The 17,325-nt window shown below is 40.3% G+C and overlaps 2 protein-coding genes across 2 annotated transcripts; one reads left to right on the top strand and one right to left on the bottom strand.

The window, feature by feature from the left end:
• Positions 1 to 710: 710 nt before the first annotated feature.
• LOC146980849 (uncharacterized) lies at positions 711 to 4,781 on the top strand. The gene is made up of 3 exons (XM_085788025.1): positions 711 to 1,476; positions 2,170 to 3,003; positions 3,106 to 4,781. The coding sequence occupies exons 1-3, from the start codon at positions 711 to 713 to the stop codon at positions 4,722 to 4,724; spliced, it is 3,219 nt and encodes a 1,072-aa protein (XP_085644151.1). The 3' UTR covers positions 4,725 to 4,781.
• A 3,292-nt stretch (positions 4,782 to 8,073) lies between these two features.
• Positions 8,074 to 15,048, bottom strand: LOC146980850 (NXPE family member 3-like). The gene is made up of 6 exons (XM_085788077.1): positions 14,791 to 15,048; positions 13,393 to 13,821; positions 12,328 to 12,623; positions 10,286 to 10,356; positions 9,284 to 9,478; positions 8,074 to 8,618 (listed from the first exon to the last, which is right to left on the bottom strand). Exons 1-6 carry the CDS (start codon positions 14,944 to 14,946, stop codon positions 8,077 to 8,079), a joined length of 1,689 nt encoding a protein of 562 aa, XP_085644203.1. The 5' UTR covers positions 14,947 to 15,048; the 3' UTR covers positions 8,074 to 8,076.
• Between the last annotated feature and the right edge of the window lie 2,277 nt (positions 15,049 to 17,325).

Below are 17,325 nucleotides of genomic sequence, written 5' to 3' on the forward strand. Positions count from 1 at the left end.
CTATTCATGTTAAGTATCCATAAGATATGGTATGATAACAAGTCTTCTTCACAGTGTGACACCCTGAAGAAGACTTGTCTGTCGAAAGGCGTTGGTCCTCGTTTCAATAAAGGATTTTTATATTAATTCATATCAGAGTGCCTTGGCTGCCTCCTTGACTAATTGACAGACTGTCTCATGAAAATATCAGTTTTGATACAATAAGAGGCGATGTGTAAATCCCTCCTTGATGTTGTTCTGCAACCTAATGTTTTATTTTATGGACTTTCATTGCAGGTGAACTGAGGATCATGATGATTGGTAAAATCAAGGAGAATAAGAACGCATTTACCAAATTCATCACTAGCAGCAAACATTTTGATTTTTTTAAATTCAACCCCAAAAAGCAACGTGAGGCTACCAAAGGAGAGTGGAGAGGAAAACCAGTCACAGTGGTGAAAACTCCAGACATGTTCAGTCTGTGTGTGGGAGCAGTGATAGAAGAGATGAAGAAGTGTGTGTCTCTTTGTTCTCCTGGACCAAATGTTCTGCTGCTGGTGATGAAACCTTCAAAGTTTAGTGAGGAGAAAAGAAAAACTTTGAACTTCATCCTGAGTTTGTTTGGTCAAGATGCTTTTAAACACTTGATGGTTGTCATAACTCATGAGGATACTGAAAAGAGTGCCTCTGTTCATCAGCTGCTTCGAGTCTGTGGAGAAAGAAAACACAACATGCTTGAAAATGACCATAATCAGCTGATGGAGGAGATTGAGAACATTGTGCAAACAAACAAAGGAACCTTCCTCACCTTCACTGAAGAGTCTGACCCCATGAACCCAGCTCTAAACCTGGTTCTGTGTGGGAGGAGAGGAGCAGCGAAGACTTCAGCAGCTGAGGCCATTTTAGGTCAGACAGAGCTTCATTCAGTCTCCAACTCATCAGAGTGTGTTAAACATCAGAGAGAGGTGTGTGGACGTCAGGTTTCCCTGGTGGAGCTTCCTGCCTTGTATGGAAAACCTCAGGAGGAAGCGATGAAGAAAGCGTTCAGGTGTATCTCCCTCTGTGATCCTGAGGGCGTCCATGGCTTCATCCTGGTCCTACCTGTGGGTCCCCTCACTGATGAAGACAAAGGAGAGTTAGAAACCATCCGGAACACATTCAGCTGTAGAGTCAATGACTTCACCATGATCCTGTTCACTGTGGAGTCAGATCCTACAGCTCCAGCTGTTGTTAACTTTGTCAGAGATAACAGAGACATCCAGGAGCTCTGTCGGAGCTGTGGAGGAAGATCTGTTGTTGTCAACATCAAGGACAAACAGCAGATCCCTGAGCTGTTGGACACTGTGGACAAGATGCTGGCTGACGAACACAAACCATTCTGTTACAAAACTGAGACATTTGCACATGTGCAAATAGAAAAGATCATACAACAAGAGGAACGCATCACCAAACTACAGGATGAACTTAAAGACTGGACGAACAAAGTTGAAGTTGGTTGTAAGTAATGTAAAACCACATCCAATGCACATCTGGGTTAAGGATCCCTCCTCTGTCTCTCAACCTGAGGATTCTCAAACTTTTTCCCTGTTAAAGGGGTTTTCTTTCAATGTGAGGGTCTAAGTGAATTGTGGTGATTGTGACTGTATCTGAATTATATACGTTTTTCAATAGGAAGTGGTTATCAGCTCAGTGTTATGAACAAAGGCTGCTGTTATTGCAACAAGAAATGTTGTGAGCGCATGCTTCCTAATGAAGCAGTTGAGGCCAAATGGCTAACTAGCCATTTTGAGCAAAGTCCCAAGAATGATCAAGGTCACTCTGCTTTTTGCAAAAGTCAAATAGTAGTAGCCTATCCCAGATCACTGACATCATCCCCTCTTTGATGTCTGTAGCCCATGCCCAGATAGCTAAAGTTAGGACAGGTAGATCAAGGTGTTCAGAGGAAATTGGAGGAAACTGAGCTGGATTTCACATGTCACACAAAGTGCTTAGATACTTAAGTGAACATGATATTTCAGCTTTTCCTTTTCAATAAATTTGCTCAAATGTATTCTTTTTTTTTGCAGCTGGCTGTCACATAGCATAATGTGAAAAACATCAAGGGGTTTAAAATCTATGCATTACATATTGTAATCTATAATGTCCAAATACTCAGTCGTTGAAATAACTCCAGATCTTCTCATTTCACAGGTGATGAAGACAAGCAAAGCTCTGACTGTCTCAGGATTGTGCTGATAGGGAAGACTGGAAGTGGAAAGAGCTCTTCAGGAAACACCATTCTGGGAAGAAAAGAGTTTAAGGCTGAATCAAAACAAACATCAGTCACCAGGTTTTGTCAGAAAGCTCAGGGTGAAGTGGACGGTCGTCCTGTTGTTGTGGTCGACACTCCTGGTCTGTTTGACACAACCTTGTCCCATGAAGAGGTTAATGATGAGATGGTGAAATGTATGAGTCTTCTGGCTCCAGGTCCACATGTCTTCCTGTTGGTGTTTCAGATCGGAAGATTCACAGCAGAGGAGAAGGAGACACTGAAACTCATTAAGGAAGTCTTTGGGAAGAATTCAGAGAAGTTCACCATCATTCTTTTGACAAGAGGAGATACACTGATACATGAGAGGCTGACCATTGAAGAGTACATCAAAGACAAATGTGATGAATCATTTAAGAAGTTGATCTCTGACTGTGAAGGAAGATGCCATGTGTTAAATAACTATGATGAAGGAAACCGTACACAAGTCATAGAGTTGATAAAGAAGATCGACACCATGGTGAAGAGAAACGGAGGGAGCTGCTTCACTAATGAGATGCTGCAAGAGGCTGAAGCAGCAATACAGAAAAAAATGAAGAAGATCCTGAAGGAGAATGAACAGCTCAAGAAAGAGATGGAGGAACTAGAAGGAAAGCATAAAGAAGAAAAGGAAGCAATGAAAAGAAGACTAGAAGACAGAGATCAAAAAATCGAACAAGAAAGAAAACTAAGAGACGAACAGCTCAAGGAAATGAAGGAAAAGATAAAAAAGGAGCGTGAAGAGAAACAGAGGGTGCAGGAAGAGAGAGAAGAAGAAGAAGTGAAGAAGAGAGAGCAGGAACATTTTAAACGACAGAAATGGGAACAAAAAATAAAAGATCTAGAGGACAAAATAAGTGCAGAAGCAGAATTGAAAGAGATCACTGACAAAAAGCTGAAGGAGAGTAAAGAGGAGATGAAAAAACAACAGGAGGCCTGGGAGGAGGAACGAAAAGAGTCATGGGAAAAACGAAAACAAGAAGTACAGAAAGTGAGAGAGGAAGAAGACAGGAAGAAGAGAGAACAGGAAGAAATTCAACGAAAAAAGTGGGAGCAAAAAATAAAAAACCTGGAGGAGGAAATAAGATCAAAAGCAGAATCGAAAGAGATTGCTGACAAAAAGCTGGAGGAGAGTATAGAGGACATGAAAAAACAACAGGAGGCCTGGGAGAAAGAACGAAAAGAGTCATGGGAAAAACGAAAACAGGAAGTACAGAAAGTGAGAGAGGAAGAAGACAGGAAGAAGAGAGAAGACGAAGAAATTCAGCGACAAAAGTGGGAACAAAAAATAAAAAACCTGGAGAAAGAAATAAGATCAAAAGCAGAATCGAAAGAGATCGCTGACAAAAAGCTGGAGGAGAGTAAAGAGGAGATGAAAAAACAACAGGAGGCCTGGGAGACGACACAAAAAGAGTGGTGGGAAAAACGAAAACAAGAAGATGAACAGAGACGACAGGAAGAACAAACAAGACTCAGAAAACTCCAAGAAGAATATGAACATGAAAGACAAAAATCTGAAAACAAAAGAAAAGAAGAGGACAGGGTGAGAAGAGAACAGGAAGAGAAGGAGCGTAAAGAATTAGAGGAAAATTATAAGACAGAAATTGAGAAGATGAAGAAGAAGTACGAGGAGGAGGCCAGAAAACAAGCTGAAGAATTCAATGAGTTCAGAGAGAAAAAGGAGGCGGACTTTGCAGCTCTGATAGACAAACACATGGAGGAAGTGATGGATCTGAAGCAACAGCATGAGAAAAACATGGAGGAGAAACAGAGAGATTATAAAAACCTACAGGATCTCTCAGAACACAAAGAAAAAACTCTGAAACAACGTATGGATGAACTGCAGGACAAACAGAAAGAAGAGATGACTGACTTGGTTCTGCTACTTCTGATCCAAAAGAAAGAAAACAGGAAAAAAATGAAGACGATGCAGAAAACACAGAAAAAAGAGGTGAATGATCTTCTAAAAGAACATTCACGTGAAAACCAAACAAAAGAAAGAGAAAAACTGGATGAATTTAAGAAAAAACACAAAGAGGAAATGAAATCATTGGACAAAGAACCTGTGAACCAAAACAAAGAAGACCAGAGGATGAGTAAGGCTGAGCTGTCCATTAAAAAGGAGCAAGAAATTCATGAGTGGAAACTGACGTTTTTTAGCCAACAGCGACAAAAGCAAAAGGAAGAACTGAATGAACTACAGAAAGAACATGAGAAAAAACGGAATGAATTAAAACAGAAACTTGTGGAAGAAAATGAAACAAATGAGAAAGAAAAAATGGATGATCTACAGAGGAAACAAGAAAAAGAGATTAAAGAGTTGAAAGAGAAAATTGGGAACCAAGGTGAAGACAGTGAAGAACTGGAGGAACTGCAGAAAAAACATGAGAAGGAAATTGTTGAAATGAAAGAGAAACTTCTGAGCCCAGAGGAGCAGCGGCCCTGTCAGATTTCATGAGGAAAAGATCCAAAGTGCAGAGAAAAACTGAGATAACATCAAGTTAGACCAGAAACAAACACTCTGCTCGTTGAAGAGCAACTTTTGTTTGCCAGGATATTTTGTTTTTATTGCCTTTCAAGGATAATTTTCAAAGCATGGGTTTTCCACAAAGGATTTTTTTTCTGTCAGTATTTTTGAAATTCAAATCTTTTTTTTCTTCTAAAACTGGCTGTTAAACTATTTACTAGTTTGTTTGTTCATTTCCCTATGATAATGTGAAATACTTATTTTGACATTTTATAATGTCCACAAAGTGATTTACTGTATACTTTATCTTTTAACTTTGTTTTTCGTTTCAAATGGGTCATAATTGATGTCAGTTTTTTTCTGTTTGATAGCTTTCTTCACTGGAAACAAAATAACTTCAATTAATTTAAAGGTTTAAAGAAATTTGAACTGTTAAATAATGTGATTACTCACTCTGTGGCATCAGGAATGATGACATAACATGTGGTCTAAACTTTTAAATGGAATAAAGTTAAATTGGTTAAACTGGTTCCTGTCGTTCTGTCCCTGTTCTCATTGTTCAGTGTTTAGCTTCAGCATCAAGAACTTAGACAGAGAAATTTAAAACTGAAACAAAACTAGTACTTTTTCATTCACTTACTGTTACAGTTTCTGGAGTTCTATATTTCAATTTTAATGCAATTTGGCAACACTGAGCAGGACAGGAACACTGCTCTTGTTCTAAATAGCGCAGTGTGTGACAAATTATTTAAAATTTGTCAAGAAACATAGTCTTGCATTGCAAAAGTGAGTTACATTTATTCCACTTTTGAGTCCAGATTTATTTTACTGTATATAGTCAGATTTTTATGAAAAAATACTGGAACACCACTCGACATTGACCACATCATTGACCCACTTTGAAGACCCCAGTACAATAACAATTTGCATTGCTTTGTACAGTAGTTCTTCTGTTTCTTATTTGGCTGTAGCTGTCTGAACCTTTGGGGTACTGGGTTTTCTGTAATCCTTTCATTCTAACAAGGTAAGAGCAAAATGCTGTATTTAATTTGTTTATATACTTGTTTGAGTGGTGTCTGTGCAATGAGCTGACTGTCTGATGCCTCGCTGCGTCCAGCAGGTGGAGCTCTAACATAATGAAAAGAGCTCCACATCTCACTGATTGTTGAAACAGCTTTTTTTGTTTGTTTGTTGGGTTTTTTTGAACACCAAACGTTTGTTGCTGTATGCAGATCACCTTAAATATAAGGTGCACAACTTTATCACATTTCCTGCCCGGATGTGTTCAAATCACAATCATTAAAAAAAATGTTCTTACTTTTTTTTCACTGTTTTGAATTGTCCGTGCATCATAACTGTTCACTGGATCCGTTTTTAATGTTTTAAGTGTAATAGAGAGATGAAGCATAATAAAAACCATGCAGATCCTTGTTTGTATGATCATTTTAGACGTGAGGAAGAACACGTTTGCGACATTTCTCTGCAATAAATTCAATACAAAGCAAAGCACAGAATAGTCGATTTAAACAAAATATCAGTTAACTGCACGTCAGATTGATGGGTATGTTTATGGTGAAAATGGGATGTAAAAATAGAAATACTAATAAATATGCGCGTGTAAATATGTTTAGATCTTAACAGATATAACCAGAGAGGAGTCAAATAATTCACACGACTTTCACTTTCGGAATGGACTGGGATTGATGACACAGTTCGGACGTCAAAGCAACACGAACAACTTCAACGAAACTTCATCGGACTAATGAGGAAACGTGATTATTGGAAAGCGGGAGATGGATTGACGTTAGAATCGGATTATTGATCCATCAACAGGTGAGTGTATTTGATAATCTAATTTCTATAGCCTATCTGACAAGGCCACGCAGGAAATATCTTTGTCTGCGGACTGGTGATATGTCTGAATAGTAGAATGGCGGTATGTCGGAGTGGCAGCATGTAACCCCAGGACCCAGGAGGGAGAGGAGGGGGTCACCCTGTGTCAGCGGTTCTACCCAGCGGAGAACGCTCCTCTCTGGGTCGTGGTCTTCCACCTCCAGCTGGTCCTGGTGGGTCTGGTGATCCCAGGCCTGGTCCTGCTGGTGTGTTACTGCGTCATCGTCACCAGGCTGACCCGGGGCCCGCTGGGGGGCCAGAGGCAGGAGGACCACCATCACACCGGTGCTCTGCTTCTTCTTGTGCTGGCTATGTTACTTGCAACACCCGTGAACATACGTGAACATTCATACAGTATAACATACACGTCTTTGCTGCTTCTGCACTTTTCACATTGCACTTTATTATTTCATCACAATATCATAGACCATTGTCTGTCTGTCTTCACATCTGTGCTTATTTTTAATATTGTTGATATCTGTGTTCATTTGTAATGTTAAAATATAATAATAAAATGTAAATGTATGTTGAATGTTACAGTAATTTGCACATTTGGAGTTTGGGGAAACGTAATTTCGATCCCCTGTGTAATTCACAGTTACATAGTGTGATTGACAATAAAGTTCACTAACTCACAAATTGATAATAAAGCTCACTTGAACTTGAACTTGGAACATGGCTTAATAAAACAACAGTGAATAATGCATATTACTAGAATAGAAACAGAATAAATCAGAAAATGAGCTTTTTATAGCTTTTATTTTACCTCCTCTGTTTGGAATAGCCCTACTGGCTGGTGTGAAATGTGGCAAAGCAGTCACGCCCACTCTGCAAACACAGGTGCACATGATGCATCTCACACGGGTTTTCCCGGTGCAGCCTTGTGCCCTGCACAACTGCCATAGAAGGCTCCGGCTGAAATTCCCGCCATTTTTTCCCCCCAAAGAAATTGGTGTAATTTGTGATATCACCACAAGATGGCGCAGGCAGTGTCCCTAAATGTGGCTAATAGGTCAAAGTTTTTAAAAATGGAGTATCATGGTGCTAAGAGGCAAAAATGTATAATGTCCTCATATGATGATAAACAAGAGATTACAGGATGATAAACAAGAGATTGGTCACAGGACATGTTTGTGTGGCGGTGCCGCAGAGACGAGAGCTAGGACACGAGGTCGGAGGCTCTGATCTTACAAGGTTGGTTTTCAGCCAAGAGACGCTAGGTGGAAGGCAGAGAGCCTCCATTCTCCCTATAACAAGTTACAAATCATTTAACCATCACAATTACTCCAAAGCTGTTTAATTAAAAATGAAGCATAGTTAAAGTAAAAAAAAATCTTGCATAGTTCCTCTTTAAATGAGATGATTCAGCAGTGGTTATTTCTGTTAAAGCCGACCCAAACCCTTTATTTTGTGCTGGCTCAGAAAAAGATTAGAAAAACTAGACGCCATATTAAGGACATATGTAGGACAAAACGACATCAATCATGTTTTTAATGATGGGAGGCTGTGGGTGGAGGTTGTGTGGCAGGTGGTGGGCCAGGACCATCTCCCAGGCATCCACCAGATGAACGTTCAGTCCTTTGAAAATGGTTCTGAGCACCTTATCACTCTGCAGAGAGTACCAGTCACTGTTGGTCAGTGTAACATCAAGCGTCAGCGCTTTAGGGTTTGCAGTGCGGATGATGACCACTGTGTCTGGAGCTCTGTCCAGCAGCCGCACCACCGCCCTGCGGATGCTCTGCAGCCTGCGGATGTATACCTCAATGGGGTAAGTGCTGAAGTGAGACCAGACGCCAAAAACTACAACGGTGCTTCTGCCTCCAGTTAAACCGTCTAGTTCATTGGCGATGTAACGGAGCTGGCTCGTGGGAACATTACCAAAGCGGAGAGGAGGACCATGGCAGCGGTACGTCACCAAGGTGTTGCGAGCATCATGTAAAGCCATGAAAGGTCCAGCTTGCTTCAGACTGTGCAGGTCGAACTCAATGAGATCTGGAAGCATTCAACAAGAAACGAAGAATTAATTCCACAGCGACAATAACATCAAACAGAAGAAAATGATGTTTAAGGGTGTTGCTGTATTATATCCATCATTTTAATTGTTATATTAATATCTTTTTTTTTAAAGGAGCATTATCGCAAGTCCAAATTCTTAATTCGGCCACTAGATGGAGCCAGGCGGAGCTTATCAGATATAAACAAGTGGGCAGCTGTCAGAGAGAGAGAGGAGCCTCGTTATGCTATTACTGCTGTATTTGCGATAATGCTCCTTTAATAGATAGATACATATACTAATCCTTCGGCACCTTTAAATTGATGCTGATGGTGGAGTCCACACATACAAAAGGTGCAATTTAGACCCAGAGATTGTGGCAATACTGAGAGGCAAGATGCAATAGGCTATAGGCTATAGGAGAAAGTGCAATAATTATTTATTACTATAATTATTTATTACTTGTATTAACCAGGAACTTAGTCGTACTGTCTGTAAGTGATCTCTGTTGGTTGTGTGTGTGAGTATGTGAAATGGTGTATGGTTTTTTTAAATCTGTATGCAGGATGTACAGCATTGAATGTCCATGACAATTTTCCCTCTGGGGACATTAAAGTTTATTTTGATTGATTGATTGATTTTGAAATACCTGCAGGTCAGGTACCTGGTACTGCTGTAGTGAGGTGTTCAAACCACTGTCTGATGGTGGAGTCTCCATAAAGGTGGACCTGCATGCCTCTCAGACAGTCACCGATGGTGGAGGTGTTGAATTGTTGAAACTGGGCTCCCCTCAGTGCTCTCCAACTTCCTTTGTAGTAATAACCGGCGTGTCCAGACTTCACATCACTGATGTTCACTTCTGCTGGACATGAGGGGAAGTGTGAAGGACAGAGACGCCAGTAAGTCTTCTTTTTTAAATTTGGGCTCAGGTCAATGTGTTGTCACTGAAAACAAATCTTTATCCGAACCAAAATCAGCCAACAATCTTTAAACCTCCCTATGCCCATCTCTCTCCCTCTGTCTCAATGTCCAATACAGTATGTATTGGTCATTATCTGCATTTATTTATCCTTCTATCATTACATTATTATTATTATTGTTGACTAGGTTTTAAGGAGAGAATTATATGTACTGTGCATTGATGTTTTCATAGAAGCATTTTTTAAATTCCACTGTACTGCTTTTTGTGAAATGACAAAAAACTGATTCTGATTTTCACTTTGCATCACTAATTGTGCCCTTTCCTCTCTGCGTAACCGTGCATGTAAACTTTTTTTTTTTTACAAAAATGTGGGCTTTCGATACAACTTCCAATAGCTGGTGCAACTTTTTACTTTCAGCCTTCTGATTTGTTTTTCACTGTAAGTTGCATTGAAGCTAGCATGAGAAAATTAAGATTACCGGTAAATGTATTGTCTGTTGTGCAGGAAATTTTGCTTCGCTTTCCCACAGCCACGAGAAACACACACAAGTATACAGAAAAACATATGGAAATGGTGAATAAAAACACTGATTGAGCAGCATATACCCACCACCACCCACACATACAATCAAACATCGGTTCTGTTTGCACAAAGCTTCCTGCCTGATTTACCTCTAACAACCTGTCGTATACTGTATTTAAAGTAGAACAACATTGATCATTATTGTCAAAATCCTGCTTTACCTGTTGTTTTTGGCAACACAGTGACACTGGCAGGTCCTGAAGGATTAATAGAGACTTTCATGTTGACTTTACTGATGGAAAACAGAGTGAACATAATAAGATGGGTTACAGCAGACTGCTGCTTCAAAAACTGTAAATCTATTTTAAATATGCACATCTATTAGCTATAGGTAATACTCTACTGTACTGTATATGTATGTATTCCAGACTAAAATGAAGATACACTTTGTTGATCCCAGGCTGGGAAATGACTGTGTTACAGCAGCAAGCAAATAACACAAAAAACACAATACAAATAGAAAAATACGACCAATAGTTAGAATAAAGAAAAAGAAACACAATTTTTAATAACAAATATATAAAAATGTATACATGATATACAGATGTAAAGTCATTCAAAAGGCCGGTCCTACGTGTCTCTCTGCTCCGGGTCATTCTACGAAACGGGTGCCATTTGTGTCCGCAATGTTTGATGAGATGCACAAAGCAAAAAAAAATTGTCTAATTGTGTTTTCAAAGCTTACAGCTATTAAATCAAGTGTTATCATTAACATGATATATCAGAAAATGCTATTCTTTAAACATAAACATACTATTTATAATCATTTTTCATTTGTACATGGTCATTTTCATGTGTCCGTATTGTCCAACATGACATTTGCATGTAAAATTTCACCCAAAAATATTGAATTTTTTCTCAAAACTTTATTATCTTCAGGATTATATGTGTATCCCTGTTTACATCACATATATTTATTCAAAATAATAACATTATTTTTTGTTAAAATGTTATGATTTGTGTGCGTCCCTCAGTTTGACCTACCACCCCGTCACACTAACTTGTTTTGGACCTTACCATACTGTACTTTTGTTTTAAATTACATCACAAAAAGGAAGTGACATCATTTCGGTCTTTGGAGCAGCCAGGACTAAAAACCAGCAAATTCTGCTATTCTTTTATATTGTTTATTTGTTGTTTTTTCATGTTAGATGGGGTTGGTCAAGCATGACCCTACCACCCCGTCATGCAAATTAGACAGGGAAAACCGTTTTTTATTCAGTTTTTTTCAATATTATTAGAAAGAAAATTATATTTCAAATTGAATGCATGTAGTTTTGTTCTTGGAACTTGACCATATGGAGAACTGCAATCATTTTGGCATGAAATTTACCACCCTTTCACATACCACCCCGTCACGTTTTAGTGTGACGCGGGTGGTATGTGACGGGGTGGTAATGGGTGGTAGGCATAGTACTGGCATAGTACTGTAGCTATATCCAGTTAATGAATGTGCAAGTATCCAGATTTTCAAGTCATTGAAGCAAGGTGCAGTTTTCAATGTGTTCAAGTATTTTAAGTGTTTAAAAGTGTTTCCAAGTGATATCTAGAATCAACAAAAGTTTCTCATGTAACATGAAAGCTAAAATACCACAGATCATATAGGTTTTTACCACCCCGTCACAGTACACCACCCCGTCACATCACTTACCACCCCGTCACATAGTCATTTTGTCAAAGAAATTATGGGAAGGGAGTGAAATTCTCCATAAATTAATGTTTATTAATGTTCTTTTTTTGTGGACAAATGAAATTAATGTAACTTTTTTTTTTTTTAATCAAGTGAAGTAGTACTTTTTGTACAAACAATGTGATCGATGACATGTTAAATTCAGAATTCAATATCAAACATCTAAAAATGAAAAAATCTGATTAAATAACATACTTTACATAGATGGATTCCTGATTAAGGACATTTAACTGTTTAGAAAACATATTTCTTTTATAATTTATTTCATGCATTTTTACTCAAATGGTGTACACATTGTCCGTGACGGGGTGGTAAATGAATATCTCCCACGTCTTGAAAAAAATGATAATATTAATAAAGATTTTATGCCTGAGGTGGGAAAATATCTTTTTTGGGAGGATTAACATATATTTCATGTTGTGGCTTAAAAAAAAAAAAAAAATCTCGCCATGAAATCTTTGAAAATTTGAAGGTTGAAATGGCACCGGTTTCGTAGAATGACCCCTCCCTCACCTTTGAAAAAGCTGCTCCTCCTTAGCTGTGAGATTTCTTCTGAACCCTCCCACAGAGTGTGTGACCCTGGTGTCACAGCTCAGCTTCTTTGGCTTGTAGCAGAACCACGGGTCACCTGTTTGGAGGTCAGTGTAGTTGCACAGCGGCTGCCGGGTCGGATGCAGACAGACGTTACAGGTGGTCCTCTCTGACACCGAGCCTGAGCGGAAGGTGCTTTGAAAGTAAATCCTGTCTGGCTGTTCCCTGGTCAGTCTTTGCAGGACGGTCACAGCCTCACTAGAGTGAACCAGTGTCACCTGATGGGATAGAGAAACAGAGCTTTCACTGAGAAAACAAGCACAGGCCTCTAGAGGGGGCGTGGGGTTCAATTTGAATAAAGACTTACAACTAGGGATGTAACGATGCATTGTGACATGAATAAAAATCAGTACAAATACTTGCATCGGTTGAAATAAATAAAAACGCGTTCCGTTAGAACAAAGTCTCTGGTGAGAAGTAGGTTACATTATCTCAAAAGTCACTGGTTGATTCACTTGTTCGACACCAGACGACGACGCCCACCACACACACATACTAATTCACTCTCTTTTCTCTCTCTTGTCCCTCCCCCCTTGCGGTCGCTCGTTGCTTATGAGTCTGGCAGTGTTGGGTCCGGTCAGGTTTTAATTACTATTATTTATCACCAATAAACACGGTAGATGAGGTGAGTTAGTGACTGAGCTGAGGTTGGTTGGTCAGCGGCATGCAGCGGTGCGAGGCTCTGATTGCAGTGGACTGCTGCTCCAACTGACCGCAGTGGCAGTGATAGCCGACGTGAATTGGTGATAAATGGTGATGTGCAGTGTATCTGTAATGAAAGGTGACTATTTCAGTTGCAATTTCTCTTATGAATAAAGCATAATTTTATTAGGTCATAATTTGTCTGTAGCTCATTTTGATTTAAAAAGAATCGTGAGAAAATCGTAATCGTGAACAAAAAATCGTGAATCGTATCGAATCGTGAGTTGAGTGTATCGTTACATCCCTACTTACAACATTACTGAACTTGAGTTTTTTTTGCGTCACCTCAACCTCAGCGCTCCCCTCCCAGAGCAAAGAGAACACAGCAGAGTAGGAGCCATTGAGGTGATCCTCCATTTTCCCAGCCACACCTGCACCAAGCTCCCGGTTATGTAGACGGCTGACTAAGAAGTCCCCCCCAGATTGCTTGGGTTGGCCTCGGAAGTCGTACATTTTAATCAGAACCTCCAGCTGATCTCCTACACGCCACTGTCCTCCTCCCGTCTTTGGGAGGAGTGTGAAGGTGCTGTGAGCAGGATCGCTGGTCTGCTCCAAAGAAACCAGAGCTGCGGTTTCAGGCCACGCAATGGAGTCCAGTATGAGGTCCTCTTCCTGAGCGTCCTGCGTGGTCAGTGGCTTGAAGGTGCAGAAGCCGCGATGCATGTAAGGTTCAGTTAAAACTTTTGGGAGGATCATGGTGGAGTTGACTTCATGCTGAAAGTGAGACGGAGAGAAAGTATTGAGCCAGTGAGGAAGATGTTTCCTGCCACACAGTATGAAATTACTGTTGGTCACTTGTGGTGTTGAAGTTTTTTATGGTTGTAAGACATTAAATTGTGTGCATGTGAAAACTAACAGTGAACATTTCAAATAGGGTCAGCTACACTGATCTACTTTAAAAAGTTGGGGCAACTCTTTGAATAATTAATTTATGTATCTCAGGCAAGATTAAATCATTTGATTTAAACCCTGAACTTCCTGGTTGGGAAGCTCATGTGCTAACCGTCACACCACCATGCCACTACACAAACTACTTATATAAAAACTTTATTTTTAAAAGAATTATTCAAAGAAAAAAATACTGAACACATTTATTTTCAGGCAGGTGCATGGGACAGTGACAAGCAGATCCCAAACTCTGCACATTGTCAAACTTGCAAGGAAGATATTTGGCCACTGCAGTGTGTGAATATGACCGTGTGCTGTTTGTCTCTTTGCTCATTCATAGAACATATAAAAAATAAAGTAATTCATACCAAGTTTAACTTTGTTGAATCTAAATGGCTAAATTTACAAAGGTTTTTTTCATGTACAAAAAAAGAGAGAAGTTTAAACAAAGATTAATCATGCTTGATCTACACAAATTATGCACAAATTGCCTCAACTCTTTTAAGTAGCTCTGGTAGTTAATGCAATATTGAAATATGCATGTAAGATCATTTTATTTTTATCAATAGCTGATGGGTATTTGGTGTTGAGTAGAAAAGAATAAAGATGACAAGGTTTTTTTGGTTGAGATTATGAACGCAAGAAGATTGCCTTGCATTACTTTTTCATTCTTGTTGGGAAAAAAATCCTTTGTTTCTAACTAACACAAATACATTTAAAACTAAACCTATTTGTGTAAAAATACGAACCTGAAATTGAATTGTTAATAACACAAATTGTATAAATTTACTTCACCTCAGATTGGCTTTTTTCAAAAGGGCAGGTCCTCCCCTCCTCTAAGGTGATGTCATGTAGCACATAGATTAAAACGAACACAGCCAGTAACAGGAAGATGACTCCGTACTTTGGAAGGCAAAAGATTGCCTCCCTTGTTTTACAAGCCTGGACCATCCTGATCAGGAATCTGTCTTCGTTTCTTCTCTGGCTGCTGCAACCTACTGTGACCAGTTAATCTGGAACTACAAGTAAAAAATCAAACAAAAGAAAGTTGTAACCCACAACTTGTTCTTGTGAAATAATGTAAAACTCAAATTGTAAAATTCTCACTATCCAAATAGTTTGTCATGTCTGTCTGGTTCCTAAGTATGAAATTTGATTTTATACATTTCCAGGTTTGGAAAAGTATGGAAAATGGAAACTATTGTCTGGAAATATATTTATCTTAATACTTATCTGGTTTTGGTCTTATCTGAAATTATTAATGTTGTTAATGTTGTTAAATTATTCTGTTAGCTACAATCTCCTGGAAATTATTTGGTTACATATTGGCATACACATTCAGAATAATGAAAACAAAAGGTTAATTACATGCTTTTTTATATTATGCACATCTATTTACTCAAATATCACAAATTATTTGAATTTTTTTCCCGAGAAGTCTGGAAATTATAGGGTCTGGAAAAAGTATGGAATTTGGACATTTTAAATAACCCTGAAGTAAGTAAGTAAGTAAGGAAGGAAGTAAGGTTTATTTATATAGCACTTTTGACAGATAACAATCACAAAGTGCTTCACAATAAAATAAAATACAGCAGTAAAAACCTAAAAAATAAAATACAATGAATAAAACAATTTAACACATTAACTAAAAGCCTGCTTAAATAAAAACGTTTTCAGTTGTTTCCTAAAAGAGTCCACAGATTCTGAACATCTTAAACTAAAAGAGAGAGGCAGGGCATTCCAAAGTTTGAGCTTCTCTTTTACTATTGCGGTCTATGGGAAAAATGCTTTTTGGGCCTACCATGATTTGCAATACCATGAGTGCAGGCCACTGGGAAAAAAATCGGCTGAGATTTCCATATCCAGGTCTATACTAATACATCCATGATTTGTGTGTGGATCATCAAGGCATAATATTACTGCCAAAAGTCACGTGACAGTTATGTAGTTGTAGAATTGTGTTTTGTACTTGAAAGATATTTTTGTTGGTCGGGCTCACCTCCACACACAGTTTGAGCTCCATAACCCAACTCCTTGAGAGAGGCTGGACTCTCTTCCACTCTGGAGTTGCCCGTGGTGAGAGGCGGCGAGCTGGTGTGGGCTTGCTCATAGCTCCCCAGGAGTTTTCCCTGGTGAATGAGAGGGTTGCCTCACTGCGCCTTCGGGTCGGGGATAGGTCTCTCACCATTGTTTCAGCCTACGGGCCGAACGGCAGGGCAGAATACCCGGCCTTCTTGGAGTCCCTGGGAGTGGTGCTGGAAAGTGCTCCAACTGGGGACTCCATTGTTCTACTGGGGGACTTAAAGCTCACATGGGCACGTGGGAGGAACGGCCTCCCCGATCTGAACCCGAGCGGTGTTTTGTTGTTGGACTTCTGTGCTAGCCACAGTTTTGTTGATAACGAACACCATGTTCAGGCATAAGGGTGTCCATCAGTGCACATGGGACCAGGACACCCTAGGCCGGAGGTCGATGATCGACTTTGTAGTTGTGTCATCTGACCTCCGGCCGTATGTCTTGAACACTCAGGTGAAGAGAGGGGCTGAGCTGTCAACTGATCACCACCTGGTGAAGCTCCTCTGTGGCAAGGCACCGGGGGTGGATGAGATCCGCCTCAAGTACCTCCAGTACCTTAAGTCTCTGGATGTTGTGGGGCTGTCATGGCTGATGCCTCTGCAACATCGCGTGGCAGTTGGGGACGGTGCCTCTGGACTGGCAGACCAGGGTGGTGGTCCCTCTATCCAAAAAGGGGGACCGAGGGGGACTATCGGGGGATCACACTCCTCAGCCTCCCCGGGAAAGTCTATTCCAGGGTACTGGACCGATAGTCAAACCTCGGATTCAGGAGGAACAATGCAGTTTTCGTCCTGGCCGTGGAACACTGGACCAGCTCTACATCCTCCGCAGGGTGCTCGAGGGTTTGTGGGAGTTTGCCCAACCAGTCCACATGTGCTGGACTTGGAGAAAGCATTGTGGGAGATGGACTATGGGGTTGGAGGCCCTCTGCTGAGGGCTGCACAGTCCCTGTACGACCGGAGCAGGAGCTTGGTTCACATTGCCGGCAGTAAGTCGGCCTCCGGCAGGGCTGCCCTTTGTCACCGGTTCTGTTCATTATTTTCATGGACAGAATTTCTAGGCACCAGGACCTCGAGCAAGCACTGGTTTGCAGCCGAGTGTAAAGCGGCTGGGATGAGAATCAGCACCTCCAAGTCCGAGGCCATGGTTCTCAACCGGAAAAAGTTGGCTTGCACCCTCCAGGTCGGGGGAGTTCCTGCCTCAGGTGGAGGAGTTTAAGTACCTTGGGGTCTTGTTCACGAGTGAGGAAAGGAT

Source organism: Trachurus japonicus, chromosome 9 (assembly GCF_045865225.1).
Source record: "Trachurus japonicus isolate A0001 chromosome 9, Traja_1.0".
Taxonomy (NCBI): Eukaryota; Metazoa; Chordata; class Actinopteri; order Carangiformes; family Carangidae; genus Trachurus; species Trachurus japonicus.

Coding starts and splice junctions, on each gene's coding strand:
- LOC146980849 (XM_085788025.1), top strand. CDS start 711: ATGCTTGAAAATGACCATAATCAGCTGATGGAGGAGATTGAGAACATT. Junction 1,477..2,169: donor GAACAAAGTTGAAGTTGGTT/GTAAGTAATGTA, acceptor CTCATTTCACAG/GTGATGAAGACAAGCAAAGC. Junction 3,004..3,105: donor GGAAAAGATAAAAAAGGAGC/GTGAAGAGAAAC, acceptor AAAAAATAAAAG/ATCTAGAGGACAAAATAAGT.
- LOC146980850 (XM_085788077.1), bottom strand. CDS start 14,946: ATGGTCCAGGCTTGTAAAACAAGGGAGGCAATCTTTTGCCTTCCAAAG. Junction 10,357..12,327: donor GAGGAGCAGCTTTTTCAAAG/GTGAGGGAGGGG, acceptor GTTTTCCATCAG/TAAAGTCAACATGAAAGTCT. Junction 8,619..9,283: donor CCTCACTACAGCAGTACCAG/GTACCTGACCTG, acceptor GAATGCTTCCAG/ATCTCATTGAGTTCGACCTG.